This window comes from Piliocolobus tephrosceles, chromosome 10 (genome assembly GCF_002776525.5).
Source record: "Piliocolobus tephrosceles isolate RC106 chromosome 10, ASM277652v3, whole genome shotgun sequence".
Taxonomy (NCBI): domain Eukaryota; kingdom Metazoa; phylum Chordata; class Mammalia; order Primates; family Cercopithecidae; genus Piliocolobus; species Piliocolobus tephrosceles.
The window spans coordinates 41,250,360-41,266,120 of NC_045443.1; the positions used below are offsets into that span (position 1 = coordinate 41,250,360).

The 15,761-nt window shown below is 39.4% G+C and overlaps 1 protein-coding gene across 4 annotated transcripts in view; it reads left to right on the forward strand.

Moving 5' to 3' along the window:
• TMEM117 (transmembrane protein 117) overlaps positions 1-15,761 on the forward strand; it is a 562,924-nt gene that overhangs the window by 469,704 nt on the left and 77,459 nt on the right. For all 4 annotated transcript variants that reach the window (XM_026454634.1, XM_026454635.1, XM_023182825.1 and 1 more), the window contains one exon: positions 205-364. In XM_026454634.1, the coding sequence (XP_026310419.1) occupies positions 205-364 (160 nt within the window). The remainder of the gene's footprint in view (positions 1-204; positions 365-15,761) is intronic.

Genomic DNA, 15,761 nt, shown 5'->3' on the forward strand with positions numbered 1-15,761 from the left:
GCCCGCCTTGGGCTCCCAAAGTGCTGGGACTACAAGCATGAGCCACCATGCCCAGCCAACCTTTTTTATCTTCCTTTTGGCTTGTATACCTTAGGGTAGGTACTTACCAAGGGGCGGACATTTAATACAACACAGATAACATGCACTCTCTAGTATCTATATTTTATGCCTTATGTTCTTTAATGAGTGTCTCGTTCTTTACAGGACAGTTCTTTTTACTCTGACGTCTGTGGTTGTACTTGTGATTACAACGGACTGGATCAGCTGGGACAAGCTGAATCGGGGATTTTTGCCCAGTGATGAAGTTTCCAGAGCATTCCTTGCTTCTTTTATCTTGGTCTTTGACCTCCTTATTGTGATGCAGGTAAGTGTGTTTCCCTCCCCTCACCGAAGCCGCTGCATGCTCTGTTCCCAGTATAACAAACAGGATATGGCAGCAGGCTCCATAAATCTAAATAAGTACAACATTTACAATTACTATTAATGGGGCCTTCTCTGTTTATATTTTCAGCTGTTGCACTGGGAGGAAAGCCAATTGGACTTTTATAAGAGGGGCACCAAAAATGTATTTTATGAACATTGCAAGGTGGGCCCCTAGAAACCATATAGCACGTTGGTATTTTCTGCCTAGGCTTTAGGGGGAAAAAACACACTCAGAAACAAAAACCAAAAGCCCTGTCATATAGTAAATGGAAAGCTGCAGACATGAGGATGATATAAAAGCAGCAAAGCAGGGAAAAGCAATTGTCAAAGCAACTCGGGGTTTTATAGCAGTTGAAATGGAGTGATGTAAAAATTCTTTTTCTGGTTATGGAAATTGTTACTTTCTTTCAGTATTCACCAGAGATCATTTCATTTTCATGTAAACCATATTTTTGCCCTGCTTAGCAACAGATTTTTCATACAATAGCATTACACTAACCAGTGTTACTCATGCAATCTGGTGTGACCGTTTGGGGTTTTAGGAATATTCTTTTGAATGGGACAGAAAGAGACACTTGCTATTTCTTGGCATTTTATCTTGCTCATTAAATATCCATCCATTTATTAGACATTTTCTTATTGCTTTCATCAGGCAATTTTTTTTCCCTCCTGAGGCATTGTAAGTCACCAGTCTAAACACTATGATTACTGAAGGAATACTCCATTGTATTCTGAATTTATGTGAGATTTCACAGGATAGCAGATTGATTTTCTCATTTCTAAAGGCAAAAAGAAGCTTTTATGAGAGATATTCAGTGTTGTCTCAAAAAAGAATAGCAGTTTATTGATTGATTTTTTTTTAATTTGTTAAATAATTTATCTTGGGCGTTAGGTTCAAGATGGTTCTTTGAGTATATGACTATTTTAATGGCTAATGTTTTAAAATACACTATCTTTTTAAAATACACTATCTTTTTAAAATTATTTGAAGAGATAAAACGGAATATTTTTGTCGCATTTGAAAATTGATACATTTCTTATTTCGTGAAATAGCAATGGAAAAAGCTTTCCAATCTGACTTTGAGTCAGACAGCATTGGCAGGTTCTAGATCTGTCTCTCACTAAGCTGTAGGACGTTCCATGGATATCTACAGAATTGAATTTTTAGCACTTATGCAATAATGTATCATGCATTACTTATAAAAAGCTATTCTTCTATTTCCTAACTAATATAATTCCTCATATAAAATGTCCACATTGGCCAAATGGCCTACTGATACCTCTCTGAACACTGACTTTAACAATCTTAAAGTCAATGGTATTAGTAGCCAAGTAGACTATTGTCTAATTGAATTTGCTTACATTCATAGATTTGAGAGCATAAATTCTTTGTCCATTACCATCCTCATGCTTCTACTCTATTTGTGTAAGTTTTAAGTATTCTTCCAATGAGTTCACTAAAATCAAGGACTTCAAGTGGGAAAATATAACACTGTAATTTACAGATATTATGGATTCATTCAGAAACTGCTTAATAAAGACAGATGGAAGAAAGAAAGGATAGTCAGGATTTACATAGGCAGAGTCAGCAAAGGGAAGGGAAAGACATTCTAGATGAAAAAATATCATAACAATGTAAAATGTCAGTAACGTGCTGAAGTGTTCAGAGAGTAGAGCACCAACTGACCGACGATGAAGAGTTTATGCTGAGGAATATTTAAGTTTGGACCATTTTGGCTACAAGTAGCAATAACCCTGCCAAGCTAATTTAATCAAAGGAGGAAGGTATTGCTGCATTTTAGGGACATCCTACCCAATTCAAGAGGAGGGATGTAGTTGCCTCTAGGAACACATGAAAGCAGAGACCAGGGTGTAACAGGGAATCCAGACTTAGCCTTTATTTTTCGTCTCTTAACTTTTTTATTTCTGCCTTCTCTTTTTTTTTCTCTTATTGTAAAGCAGTCTTTCCAGGTTTCTCGTTCAAATGGAAGAAAATGGCTACTGCCAACACCTCAGAGCGCAACCACCCTTTCTCTAGCTGTCAGGCCTGATTCTGGATTTCCTAGGAAGGAATTGCAGGAACTCATGGGCTAAGCATGGGAGGCTATGGCGATGAGTTCATCTGAAAGAAAAGGGGAGAGAGGTTGGGCTATAAACTCCAAATTAATAGGTTTCTAAAATAAAGATGAGTAAAAAATTAGCCCCCAAATTTAGGTCTCTTAACTTCTTCTTTTCTCTCTCCCATAACACTAAGTCAGCTAGCCAGGCCTACTGATTTATCTTTCTCTATGCCTTTAATACCATTCTTCTTTCTCATTTCCTTGCCACCATTCCAGTCTTGACTCCCCTCTATACTATTGTAAAGTAATCTCCTATGGACCTTCTGCCATCACACGTCCACGTCCCTTTGTACCGTATGCCCTATGCGGCTCTTCTTTATAACCTTCCAGTTGGAAATATCATGTTGTATACTTCTCAGCCCTAGATATTGTCCATGACTTCTCATTGTCCAAGAGGAGTCCAGCCTCTGGGAGCTCTCTGAGTGCCTTCCATGATCTGGCCCTGAATCTGTCTTCTCCCATGTCTTCTATGCTCTAGTTCCACCCAGATCAAAGTATTTGCTGCTGGGCACTTGCCCACAGAACACTTATTCCCCAATGTCAGAAGTCTCTCGTTCCTCTACAAATTGTGCCTTTTCTGTTCTGCTCATTTAGATCCTACCATTGGAGACCATTTCAACTCTCTCTTCATTAAAGCCACGTGATCACATCCTCTTCAGAACTCCTGTAGCACTTTTTACCTAAACTGCAAATCAACATGTCACTTTTTCCTTATAACTCTTCATATCCCTGGTGCTTCCCAAGCAAAGTGCCTTACATGGCAGGATTAGGCCCAGAGTAATAACTGCTTGATGAGGATAAAGAAGTGACAGCTCAGCACTGAGTCTTCTGCAAACTGTATCCCTCTTTGTGAGCATCATGTAGAAGTTATAGAAACTAGTACATGTGGTAAGAGAGTTAATTTAACGAAATAGAGCCCCAGAAAGCATATGCACTCAAGACATTTGAAAATATATGAGACAAATATCCTAGCAAGTTCCCAACCAACTAAACTGTGTTCTAATTCACCCCATATTTGCATATTTCAGATGAAAGAAAAATAAAGAAGTAAAATTAGTGTCACTAAAACACCTGTCCTTATTATAATTATTTAAATGATTTGAAAGCAATCGATCTTAGGTTTTCTATTGGTAGGAAAATTCCACTTATACTATAGAAAGGTATTTTATATATATATATATATTTTTTTTTTTTTTTCTTCTTGAGACAGAGTTTCACTCTTGTTGCCCAGGCTGGAGTGCAATGGTGCGATCTCAGCTCACTGCAACCTCTGCCTCCTGGGTTCAAGTGATTCTCCTGCCTCAGTAGCTGGGATTACAGGCATGCACCACCACACCTGGCTAATTTTGTATTTTTTTTTTTTTTTTTTTAGTAGAGATGGGGTTTCTCCATGTTGGTCAGGCTGGTCTCAAACTCCCAACCTCAGCTGATCCGCCCACCTTGGTCTCCCAAAGTGCTGGGATTACAGGCGTGAGCCACCATGCCCGGTTGGCATTGTAATTTTTTAAAAAAGAAACCATTATAATTTGGTGCTACTGTTCTGAATTTTTTAAATTTTTTATTTTTTTATTTTTTTTTGAAACAGAGTCTCGCTCTGTCACCCAGGCTGGAGTGCAGTGGCGCGATCTTGGCTCACTGCAAGCTCCGCCTCCCGGGTTCACGCCATTCTCCTGCCTCAGCTTCCGGAGTAGCTGGGATTACGGGCGCCTGCCACCTCGCCCGGCTAGTTTTTTGTTTTTTTTTTTTTTTTTTTTAGTGGAGACGGGGTTTCACCATGTTAGCCAGAATGTTTTCTGAAGTTTTTTAAAAGTATTTTTTAATAAAATTAGCAGGCCAGTTCTGAATACTTTTAGAGAAAGTAAATCATCAATTTTTATAGATATTTACTACATAGGATTTTTCTACCTTTATTATTGTATCACATTTTTCTGTGGTTTTAGTAAACTCAGTAGAACTAGGGCATAAACAGATACCAGCAAAATGTAATGTGACTCATACATGCTACACAGGACACAAGAAATAAATTGTAGAGAAAACTGTCTTCTAAGGAAAACCTTATCTCAGTTTCTATTAAGTATTTGTAATTATGTCATTTGATTTACATATATATATATCCCTTTATTTCTTTGCATAAGCATTTGATTTGTGGCATACGCCACCCACCTCCTATCTTTGCTAGGTTAAGGAAAAGATTTGGGTAATGGATACCCTAAAAGTGCCGACTTCACCACTACACAATCTATCTGTGTATGAAAATTAAACTTGTACCCCATAAATTTACACAATTTTTTTTAAAAAGAGTTAAAATATGTTTGTAAACAAAGGAAAAAAGTGGGACAAATGGAGGAAAATATCCAAATAGAACCTTCCAGTGATTGTCCCCCCATAGGAGCATGAAATTTAACAACAATCCATATAAGAAAGCACCTCCATAAGAACCAAAAATCAGATGAATGATCACAGTACTTGGTTTTAACATTATATTAAGGAAAGAGGCACTGAAGAGGGTAGGAGAGACAGTCTTGAATTGCTGATACCTCTCTTCCCCCATCCCCCAGCAGTGGCCACGTGGCACAGAGAGAATCTATGTGCTTAGGGGAGGGAGAACACAGTGACTATGGGACTTTGCATTGGAACTTAGTGCTGCCTGTCATAGCAGAATGCAACACAGGGCAAAATTCAGCTGGTACACATAGAGAGCATTTAGACCAGCCCTAGCCAGAGGGGAATTTCTGGTAGCTTCCCAACTGCAGGCTAAAGTGCTTTGGGATCCCATATAAATTTGAAAGGCAGTCTAGGTCACAAGGACTTGGAATTTCTTGGCTAGTCCTTGTGCTATGCTGAGCTTTGGAGGCAGTGGACTTTGTGTCATGCAACCTAGTGAGACACCAGCCAGGGTGGCCAAGGGAATACTTGAACCACTCCTCCTTCAATCTCTAGCAGTACAGCTCACAGCTCCAGGACAGACTCCTTTCCTCTGCTTCAGGAGAGGAGAGGAGAGAGTAAAGAGGACTTTGTCTTACAACTTGGATACTAGCTTACCACAGTAGACTAGGGCACCAGGCAGAGTCCTGAGGCCCCCATTTCAGGTTTTGCCTCTGGACAACATTTCTGGGCCAGAAGGAAACCCACTGACTTGAAGGGAAGGACTCAATCCTGGCAGGATTCATCACCCACTGTCTAAAGGGCCCTTGGGCCTTAAATGAACATAAGGAGTAGCCAGGAAGCCTTGGGTGACATCCAGGGCCATGCTGGTTTCAGGTGAAACCCAAACATCCCCCCAGTGGTGGCCATGGTGAGATATTCCTTCTACCTGAGGAAAGCACAGTGAAGAGTAAAGGGGACTTTGCCTTGCAGGTTGGGCACCAGCTCAGCCACCGTGGGGCAGAGCACAGAGTTGGTTCCTGAGGTCCCTGACTCCAGGCCTTGGCTCCTAAACGGCACGTCTGGACTCATCCTGGGCCAGATGGGGGCCCATTCCTGAAAGGAGAGAGCCAGGCCTGGCAGCATTTACCATAAGCTGACTAAACAGCCATTGGATCTTGTGTGAACATCAGCAGTAGCCAGGCAGTACTTGCCATGGGCCTAGGGCAGTGATAACCATGAGAAAAGACTCTTCCTTCTCAACATTTGCTTTGGCAACGAATTTATGAGTAAGTCCCCAAAAGCAATTTCAACAAAAAAATTGACAAGTGAGACCTAATTAAACAAAAGAGCTTTTGTACAGAAAAAGAAATAGGAGAGTTAAAAAGACAACCCACAGTATTGGAGAAAATATCTGCAAACTATGCATCCAACAGAAATCTAACATCCAGAATTTAAAAGATACTTGAACAACTCAACAAGCAAAAAACATAATCCCATCTAAAATTGGGCAAAAGAACATGAACAGACATTTCTCAAAAAAAAAAAAAAAAGAAAGAAAAAAGACAAGCAGCCAAAAAGCATATGAAAAAATACTCATCATCACTAATCATCAGATAAATGCAAATCAAAACTGCAGTGACATACCATCTCACACCTGTCAGTCTGACCTGTTATAAAAAAGATTAAAAAGAATAACAGACGCTGGCAGGGCTGCAGAGAAAAGGGAATGCTTATGCACTAATGGTGGGAATGTAAATTGTTTGGCCACTGTGGAAAGCAGTTTGGAGATCTCTCAAACAGCTTAAACAGAACTACCATTCAACCCAGCAATCCCATTATTGAGTATATACCCAAAGGAAAAGAAGTTGTTCTACCAAAAAGACACATGCACACATATGTTCATCCAGCCTAGGTGCCCATCAGCAGTGGATCAGATAAAGAAAATGTGGTACCTATACACCATGGCGTACTATACAGCCATGAAAAAGAATGAAATGATGTCCTTTGCAGCAACATGGATTCATCTGGAGGCCATCATCCTAAGTGAATTAACAGAGGAACAGAAAAACCAAATACCACATGTTCTCATCTATAAATGAGAGCTAAACATTGAGTACAGGTGAACATAAAAATGAGAACTACAGACACTGGGGACTACTGGAGAGGGCAGAAGAGGAGAGGGGAATGAACTGAAAAACTACCCATCAGATACTATGCTTTCTACTGGGCAACATGGTCATCCATACCCCAATTCTTAGCATCACATAATATACCCATGTAACAATCCTGCACTTGGACCCCCTGAATCTATAATAAAATCAGAAATTATTTTAAAAAGAAAAAGAAAAACTGGAAAGCAGGTGATAGACCTAGCAGAAATCTACTCATATTTCTAAATCAATACATACAAATATATGTGTGCCTATATGCATAGATATATATGTGCAGATGTGGTTGTGTGTGTGTGTGTGTGTGTCTGTGTAATATCTTAGATTTATGTGCATCAAGTTCATAACAGAAGCTGAATAGAGGAGAGACTATTAAAAAGAATAAGAAAGTTTCAAAGATCAAGTTTTGGATCCTCACACTATTGGTGTCTTTCAACACTTCTCCCTCTTATAATTTATCTAAGTACCTGCTTGTTACCTGTGTATACACATACCTCCTGTAATGTGTAAGCTCCTTGAGGAGAGGAAATGTTTTATCAGTTTTTTCATTCCCACAGCATGGTTAGTGCATTGCAGTTTTACTATAAATATTTTGCTTTGTGAAAGAACAAAGAAATTAATGTAACATTATTTCACATGCACCAAATAATGTGATTTTTCAAGAGGTGAAATACCAACAGCAGGAGAATGAACTATCAATAATATTACATTTGGTCATTTTCACTGAAGTATGATCTTACAGTAATTAACTATCTAAATAAAAATCTGAGTGAATTGCAGTTAGGTGTTAAAAAGCACTCTTTGGTATAGTCAAAAGGCACTTGGAGAGAAGTGATATTTCCTGAAAAGCAATTCTTTTTTGTTTTGTTTTGTTTTGTTTTATTATTATACTTTAAGTTCTAGGGTACATGTGCATAACATGCAGGTTTGTTACATATGTATACTTGTGCCATGTTGGTGTGCTGCTCCCATCAACTCGTCAGCACCCATGAACTCGTCATTTACATCAGGTATAACTCCCAATGCAATCCCTCCCCATTGCCCCCTCCCCATGATGGGCCCCAGTCTTAATGCACTGAAAAAATAATCATGAAAATTGCATTCCACAAACATTTCACCGTGTAACAGATTTAAAGTGTGTTTATTTTCTGTTTTGTGCGTGGCTCTCAGAAGTAGGTTGACTACTTTAAAAATAGACATTGTGACTCTTGGTAGACTTTATTTTAAAACTCCATTGACTTGACTTTAGTAGAGCATTTCCTTTGAGGTCACAGTTGTGGAAAGTGGATTCAGTCATTTCAGAACATGTGACAGAGCAACAAGCATAAACCTATGTTGATTAAATAGCCATGATGTTTTAACAAGTGAGAATATATTTTCAAGATAAGTTATTCCAACTAGTTACGTTTACAGGCTACTTAGAAAGAAAGATTTGTTTAAATATTTGTCCACTAGATTTAACATCTCCTTGAGCTTTGGCAATATTTTATATAACTTCTTCAAATTATTTTAAGCTCCTCCTTACATATGTTTAACATCTTCATTTTTCCTTACTCAAGGAAAAATACTATTTGAAAACACAATGGTGCTGGCTTCTGTTATAGGGTCCCAAGTGGTGACATGGAATAAAGGGCTTATCACTTAGGTAATACCTGGATTAACCATAAATGCCTACTCTCTTCATGGTATGTGCTTAAGGGGTTAAATCTCAACTTTATTTACTCTCACCATTTTTCCGTTCCCTCATTACTGCTACTACAGTGGGGAGACAGACTGTTTAGGGAGAATCACGGAGGGGGACCACATTTTATCAGGCAAAAACTTTTAGGATTCAATCATGGGTACTGGAGTGACAAACACATTCACTTGAAAATGAAACTAAGGCAAGGCGCGGTGGCTCAAGCCTGTAATCCCAGCACTTTGGGAGGCCGAGACGGGCGGATCACGAGGTCAGGAGATCGAGACCATCCTGGCGAAAACGGTGAAACCCCGTCTCTACTAAAAAAAAAACAAAAAACTAGCCGGGCGAGGTGGCGGGCGCCTGTAGTCCCAGCTACTCAGGAGCCTGAGGCAGGAGAATGGCGTAAACCCGGGAGGCGGAGCTTGCATCCCGCCACTGCACTCAAGTCGGGGCGGCAGAGCAAGACTCCGTCAAAGAAAGAAAGAGAGAAAGAGAGAAAGAGAGAAAGAAAGGAAAGAAAGAAAGGAAAGAAAGAAAAGAGGGAGAGAGAGAGAGAGAAAGAGAGAGGGAGAGAGAAAGAGAGAGAAAGAAAGAGAGGGAGAGAGAAAGAAAGAAAGAAAGAAAGAAAGAAAGAAAGAAAGAAAGAAAGAAAGAAAGAAAGAAAGAAAGAAAGAAAGAAAGAAAATGAAACTAATAGTCTGGTTAGCATATGATATAGATGATCGTGAATGGGAGAGATCACTCTAGTCTTTATGTATAACGTGGAAAGAATGTAGTTTAAAGGAATTATAAGATTTGGTTAAGTAAGTGGAGAATAGAGACATTCCAGTTTTATCCCAATTTAAAGTAAAATGCTTCCGTCCCTGAGCTATTCGTTAAAAAGACAGCTAGAACATGATTAAAAAACTGGAAAGACAAATTCTATACTACTGCACATGGGCAGGAATTTTTTCAAAGCCATGCTGAAGCTGCAAGATATAACTCATTTGCATTTGTATTTTGCCAATGAATGTGCTTTTTCTTATAATTAGAGTTTGACTATCATTGTGAAAAGGATATTTCAGCCCTCTCCCTCACTCTCATCTTTGTGTGTGTGTCAAGGTTGGCCCTGGAAGTCCTGTGTAGTAGTTGCTACTTGTCATTGTCCTACTTGTACCCAGTAAAAAAAGGGCAGCATTGAAGACTGACACATTCAGCCATGCTATTAGCACCCAAACTCAGAGCATGGCTATACTTCAGGTCAGAATTGTATAGGTGATGCTAAATGCAAGCTATGGTGCAAGCTTTTCCCAGATCTGATGACTGATCCTTTGTAACTTTTTTTTTTTTTTTTGAGACGGAGTCTTGCTCTGTCACCCAGGCTAGAGTGCAGTGGTGCCATCTCCGCTCACTGCAAGCTCCGCCTTCTGGGTTCACGCCATTCTCCTGCCCCAAGCTCCCGTGTAGCTGGGACTACAGGCACCCGCCACCACACCTGGCTAATTTTTTTGTACTTTTAGTAGAGACGGGGTTTCACCATGTTGGTTGGCCAGAATGGTCTCAATCCCTCGACCTCATGATCTGCCTGCCTCCGCCTCCCAAAGTGCTAGGATTACAGATGTCAGCCATCGTGCCCGGCCTATAACTATTTTTAATGGACGGTTTCAGGGATATGAAGTATTTCTATGGGCTCCTCTGTGAACTTTTTAAGTTACAATAACTTTGTAGGCAATGGAATCATGGAAGCCAGTATAACAATCCTCTGTAATTCAGAGCATTCATTTTAAACTCATGCCTAAAATAAGAAATGAAAAAGAGCTATTGTTAGACCGACGAGTTCATTAATATCATAAAGTCATGAAATTTTAGAGCAGGAGGAAAATTTAGGATCACTTTTTCATATCTTGAGTTTTACAGCTGAAGCCCAGGGAGGTTCTTTAACTTGCCTAAGGTCATAAAGTCAGTCAGTGACAGGACCTGATGTAGAAGCTGGGTCTTCTGAACCCCTACCCACTACCCCAATGGGCAGTTTCTAAGTCAAGGTTTATTAACTCTGGAGTTGAACATGAAAAGGCACGTTGGAGAATGTTGTCCAAGAGGCTCAGTGTCAAGTCTAGTTAGATTAAATATGGAATCCGTAACAGGAGACCAGAATGAGAACACTGCACAGTGAAATGAGGAACAGGCTACTAAGAAGGGCAGAATGGTGCAATGAAAACACTACTGGACTAAAAATAAGACAGGAGTTGAGGGAGAGAAGAAGTCAAAAAAACTAAAAGGCCAACATTCATTGAGCACTTATTATGTGCTGGGCACTGTCCTGGATGCTTAGATGTACTTTATTTCGTTTAATCTTACAAAATCTTCCAATAAGGATAATATTATTAATATTATCTATAATTTTACAAATGAGAAGAAAATGAGAATTCCCTAAGGCACACAGATGCAGTCTGGATTCATCAGAAAGAGAATTAAAAAAAAAAAAAATCTGTCCGACTTCAAAGACCATACTTTTTTTCATAACTCATTGTACTATTGTGCATATAAAATGAAATAATATACTGTATACAATGTTGAAAACAAAGCACATTGCAGGTGACAGGAAGTTTAGTGAGTGATGGGAACACTCTTGCAATAGACTAAAGTCAGGGCTGCATAGTTCTTAGTGGCAGTGTGACCTTAGTTAAGTCAGTTTGTTTCTAGGAATCCACTTTTCTCATTGATAGCATGACAGTTTTTTCCTTCCTCTTGTTACAAGATTTTTTTGTGATGGTCAGATTTTTTAAAAATGCTTGAAGTATGATGTTTTTGCATGGGAAGAAAATAAGTTGAAAAAAATTTCAGTTATTCTTTGAATTACAATTGATCATTCAGCTCTTCATTGGTTTTAACTAAGAAAAACTATAGTAATATGATGGTATATCAAGAATTTGGAGTAGGAGAAGCCATGTAGCCATAACCTACAAATAGAGGCATACTCTAAGGCAATGATTCTTACTGTTACCTGATCATAAGAATCACTGGGGGCAGGGCACAGTGGCTCACACCTGTAATCCCAGCACTTTGGGAGGCCGAGGCAGGTGGATCACATGAGGTCAGGGGTTCAAGACCAGCCTGACCAACATGAAGAAACCCCATCTCTACTAAAAATACAAAATTAGCCAGGCATGGTGGCACAAGCCTGTAATCACAGCTGCTCTGGAGGCTGAGGCAGGAGAATAGCTTGAACCCTGGAGGCAGAGGTTGGGGTGAGTCAGTATTGCGCCATTACACTCCAGCCTGAGTAACAAGAACGAAACTCCATCACACACACACACACACACACACACACACACACACAATCACCAGAACCTTTACAAAGATGTGAGTTCTCTGGATCAGGAGAGCTCCAGAAGTTTCTTGTTTAGTAAGTGGGTAATGGTGCCTGGGAATATGTTCTTTTAAATCATTACTGATGATTCTTGCCATCATAGTTACCTGCATTAGAATCACCTGGGTTCTGCTTAAAAATGGAGATTCTTGGATCTTCCTCTTACTAGTATGAGAATCAGTAGGGGATTCTGCCTGGAAATATGAGTTTAAAATTAGACTGTGATTTCCCAGCTCCCATGTAACTCTGGTAATAAGTGAATGTTTGCTATTGCTTTGATCAGATGGCTGTACATGATACAACTGCAAGAAAATTCTAAACTGCCAGATGATAGTCTCAATTTATTGCATTTGAAGAAGTTTGGGGAATTGTTCAGAATTTTGAATTTCTCCTATAAAACTATATCACTACTGTTGTGTATTTGTGGAAAGCTGAAAAATAAAACTAAATGTATTCTTGATATATTTTCTCTAATTTTTATGTGTGTGTGTATATACATGTGTATACATATATGTATGCTGAAAACGATATTTATATCTGAGAGATTACCCTTTGTTCAAGCTTTGTTTGATTTCAGTAGCTGAGTACATTCATTTGGCAAGTGGAATAAGGTCTAAAGCCGACAAACAGCAGGAAATCAGGGAGGTACATATATCTCAGTTTTATAACAAAATAAATTTACACACAAAAATGTGTCTAGAGAAAAGATAAGTAGTTGTTTATAATCCCTTCCTGGGCCTTCTAAAGAGGGTGAATACCAAGAAAGATCTTTTGTTTTAATGAATAGGGTGGTGGGTATAGATGCAAATTGGAGAAGCTCAGGAACCTAGTTGAGTATTCCTGCCTATGCAGAAGGTTGAAAAGACTTGTTATGGGGAAAGAAAGGGAGGACATAGAGATGACAGCTGCCACAGCCAACAGAAATTGTAACAGAGAGGATTTTCAAAACAGTTTTGCTCTATTGTGCATAATGTTACATCCTATATCCAGCTTCAGCTTCCTAATAAATTTTCAGTTAATATTATATATATATATATTTTTTTTTTTTCTCCCATTCTTTTGGCATTTGATGACCCAGGTCAGTCCTCCTCTTTACATGCCAGATGGGTTTCTGGGCAAGAGCCAGGGTAAAGAAAAGGTCATGGAGGCCAAGGTACATTATTTTTATAAATAATTTCAACTTTTCAGGCCAGGCACAGTGGCTCACACCTGTAATCCCAGCACTTTGGGAGGCCGAGGCAGCCAGATCACGAGGTCAGGAGATTGAGACCATCCTGGCTAACACGGTGAAACCCCATCTCTACTAAAAAAAATTCAAAAAGTTAGCTAGGCATGGTGGCAGGCACCTGTAGTCCCAGCGACCTGGGAGGCTGAGACAGGAGAGTGGCGTGAACCTGGGAGGCAGAGCTTGCAGTGAGCCGAGATTGCGCAATTGCACTCCAGCCTCGGCGACAGAGCGAGACTCCGTCTCAATAATAATAATAATAATAATAATAATAATAATTCAACTTTTATTTGAGATTCAGGAGGTACTTGTGCAGGTTTATTACATGAGTATATTGTGTGATGCTGATGTTGATGAATGATCCTATGAGTGGTCACAGAATGATGATCCTATCACCTATGGTATGCATAATCCTATCATCCAGGTAGTGAGCATAGTACCCAATAAGTAGTTTTTCAGTTTTTCAGCCCTTGTCCCTTCCCTTCCCTCGCTACTAATCCCCGGTATCTCTTGTTGCCATCTTTTTGTCCATATGTACCCAATGTTTAGCTCCTGCTTGTAAGTGAGAACATGCAGGATGTGGTTTTCTATTCCTATGTTAATTCACTTAGGATGAAGGCCTTCAGATGAATCTATGTTGCTGCAAAGGACATGATTTTGTTCTTTTTCATGGCTGTGTAATATTCCAGGTTATACATGCATAACATTTTCTTTATCCAATCCACCGCTGATGGGCCCTCAGACTGATTCCATGTCTTTGCTATTGTGAATAGCACTGTGATACACATGTGAGTACACATGTCTTTTTGGTGATGGAATGATTTATTTTTCATTGGGTATATACCCAGTGATATGACTGCTGAGTTGAATGGTAGTTCTGTTTAAGTTCCTTGAGAAATCTCCAAACTGCTTTCCAAAGGGGCTGAACTAATTTACATTCCTACCATCAGTACATAAACATTCCCTTTTCTCTCCAGCCTCATCAGCATCTATTATTTATTTTTATAATAGCCATTCGGACAGGTGTGAGATGGTATCTCATTGTGGTTTTGATTTGCATTTCTCTGATGAGTAGTGATGATGAGCATTTTTTCATATGTTCATTGACTCCTTGTATGTCTTTTTAAAATTATTATTATTATACTTTAAGTTCTAGGGTACACGTGCACAATGTGAAGGTTTGTTATATATGTATACATGGGCCATGTTGGTGTGCTGCATCCATTAACTCATCATTTACATTAGGTATATCTCCTAATGCTATCCCTCACCACCCCCAAAAATAGGACCCAGTGTGTGATGATCCCCTTCCTGTCTCCAAGTGATCTCTTTGTTCAGTTCCCACCTATGAGTGAGAACATGCGGTATTTGGTTTTCTGTTCTTGCAATAGTTTGCCGAGAATGATGGTTTCCAGCTGCATCCATGTCCCTACAAAGGACATGAACTCATCCTTTTTTATGGCTGCATAGTATTCCATGGTGTATATGTGCCACATTTTCTTAATCCAGTCTGTCACTGATGGACATTTGGGTTGATTCCAAGTCTTTGCTATTGTGAATAGTGCTGCAATAAACATATGTGTGCATGTGTCTTTACAGCAGCATGACTTATAATCCTTTGGGTATATCCCCAGTAATGGGATGGCTGGGTCAAATGGTATTTCTAGATCCAGATCCTTGAGGAATCACCACACTGTTTTCCACAATGGCTGAACTAGTTTACAGTCCCACCAACAGTAGAGAAGTGTTCCTATTTCTCCACATCCTCTCCAGCACCTGTTGTTTCCTGATATTTTAATGACTGCCATTCTAACTGGTGTGAGATGGTATCTCATTGTGGTTTTGATTTGCATTTCTCTGATGGCCGGTGATGATGAGCATTTTTTCATGTGCCTGTTGGCTGTATGAATGTCTTCTTTTGAGAAGTGGCTGTTCATATCCCTTGCCCACTTTTTGATGGGGTTGTTTATTTTTTTCTTATAAAATTGATTGAGTTCTTTATAGGTTCTGGATATTAGCCCTTTGTCAGAGGGACAATGAGTAGATTGCAAAAACTTTCTCCCATTCTATAGGTTGCCTGTTCACTCTGATGGTGGTTTCTTTTGCTGTGGAGAAGCTCTTTAGTTTAATTAGATCCCATGTGTCAATTTTGGCTTTTGTTGCCGTTGCTTTTGGTGTTTTAGATATGAAGTCCTTGCCCATGCCTATGTCCTGAATCGTATTACCTAGGATTTCTTCTAGGATTTTTATGGTATTGGGTCTAACATTTAAGTCTCTAATCCATCTTGAATGAATTTTCGTATAAGGAGTAAGGAAAGGATCCAGTTTCAGCTTTCTACTTACGGCTAGTCAATTTTCCCAGCACCATTTGTTAACTAGGGAATCCTTTCCCCATTTCTTGTTTTTCTCAGGTTTGTCAAAGATCAGA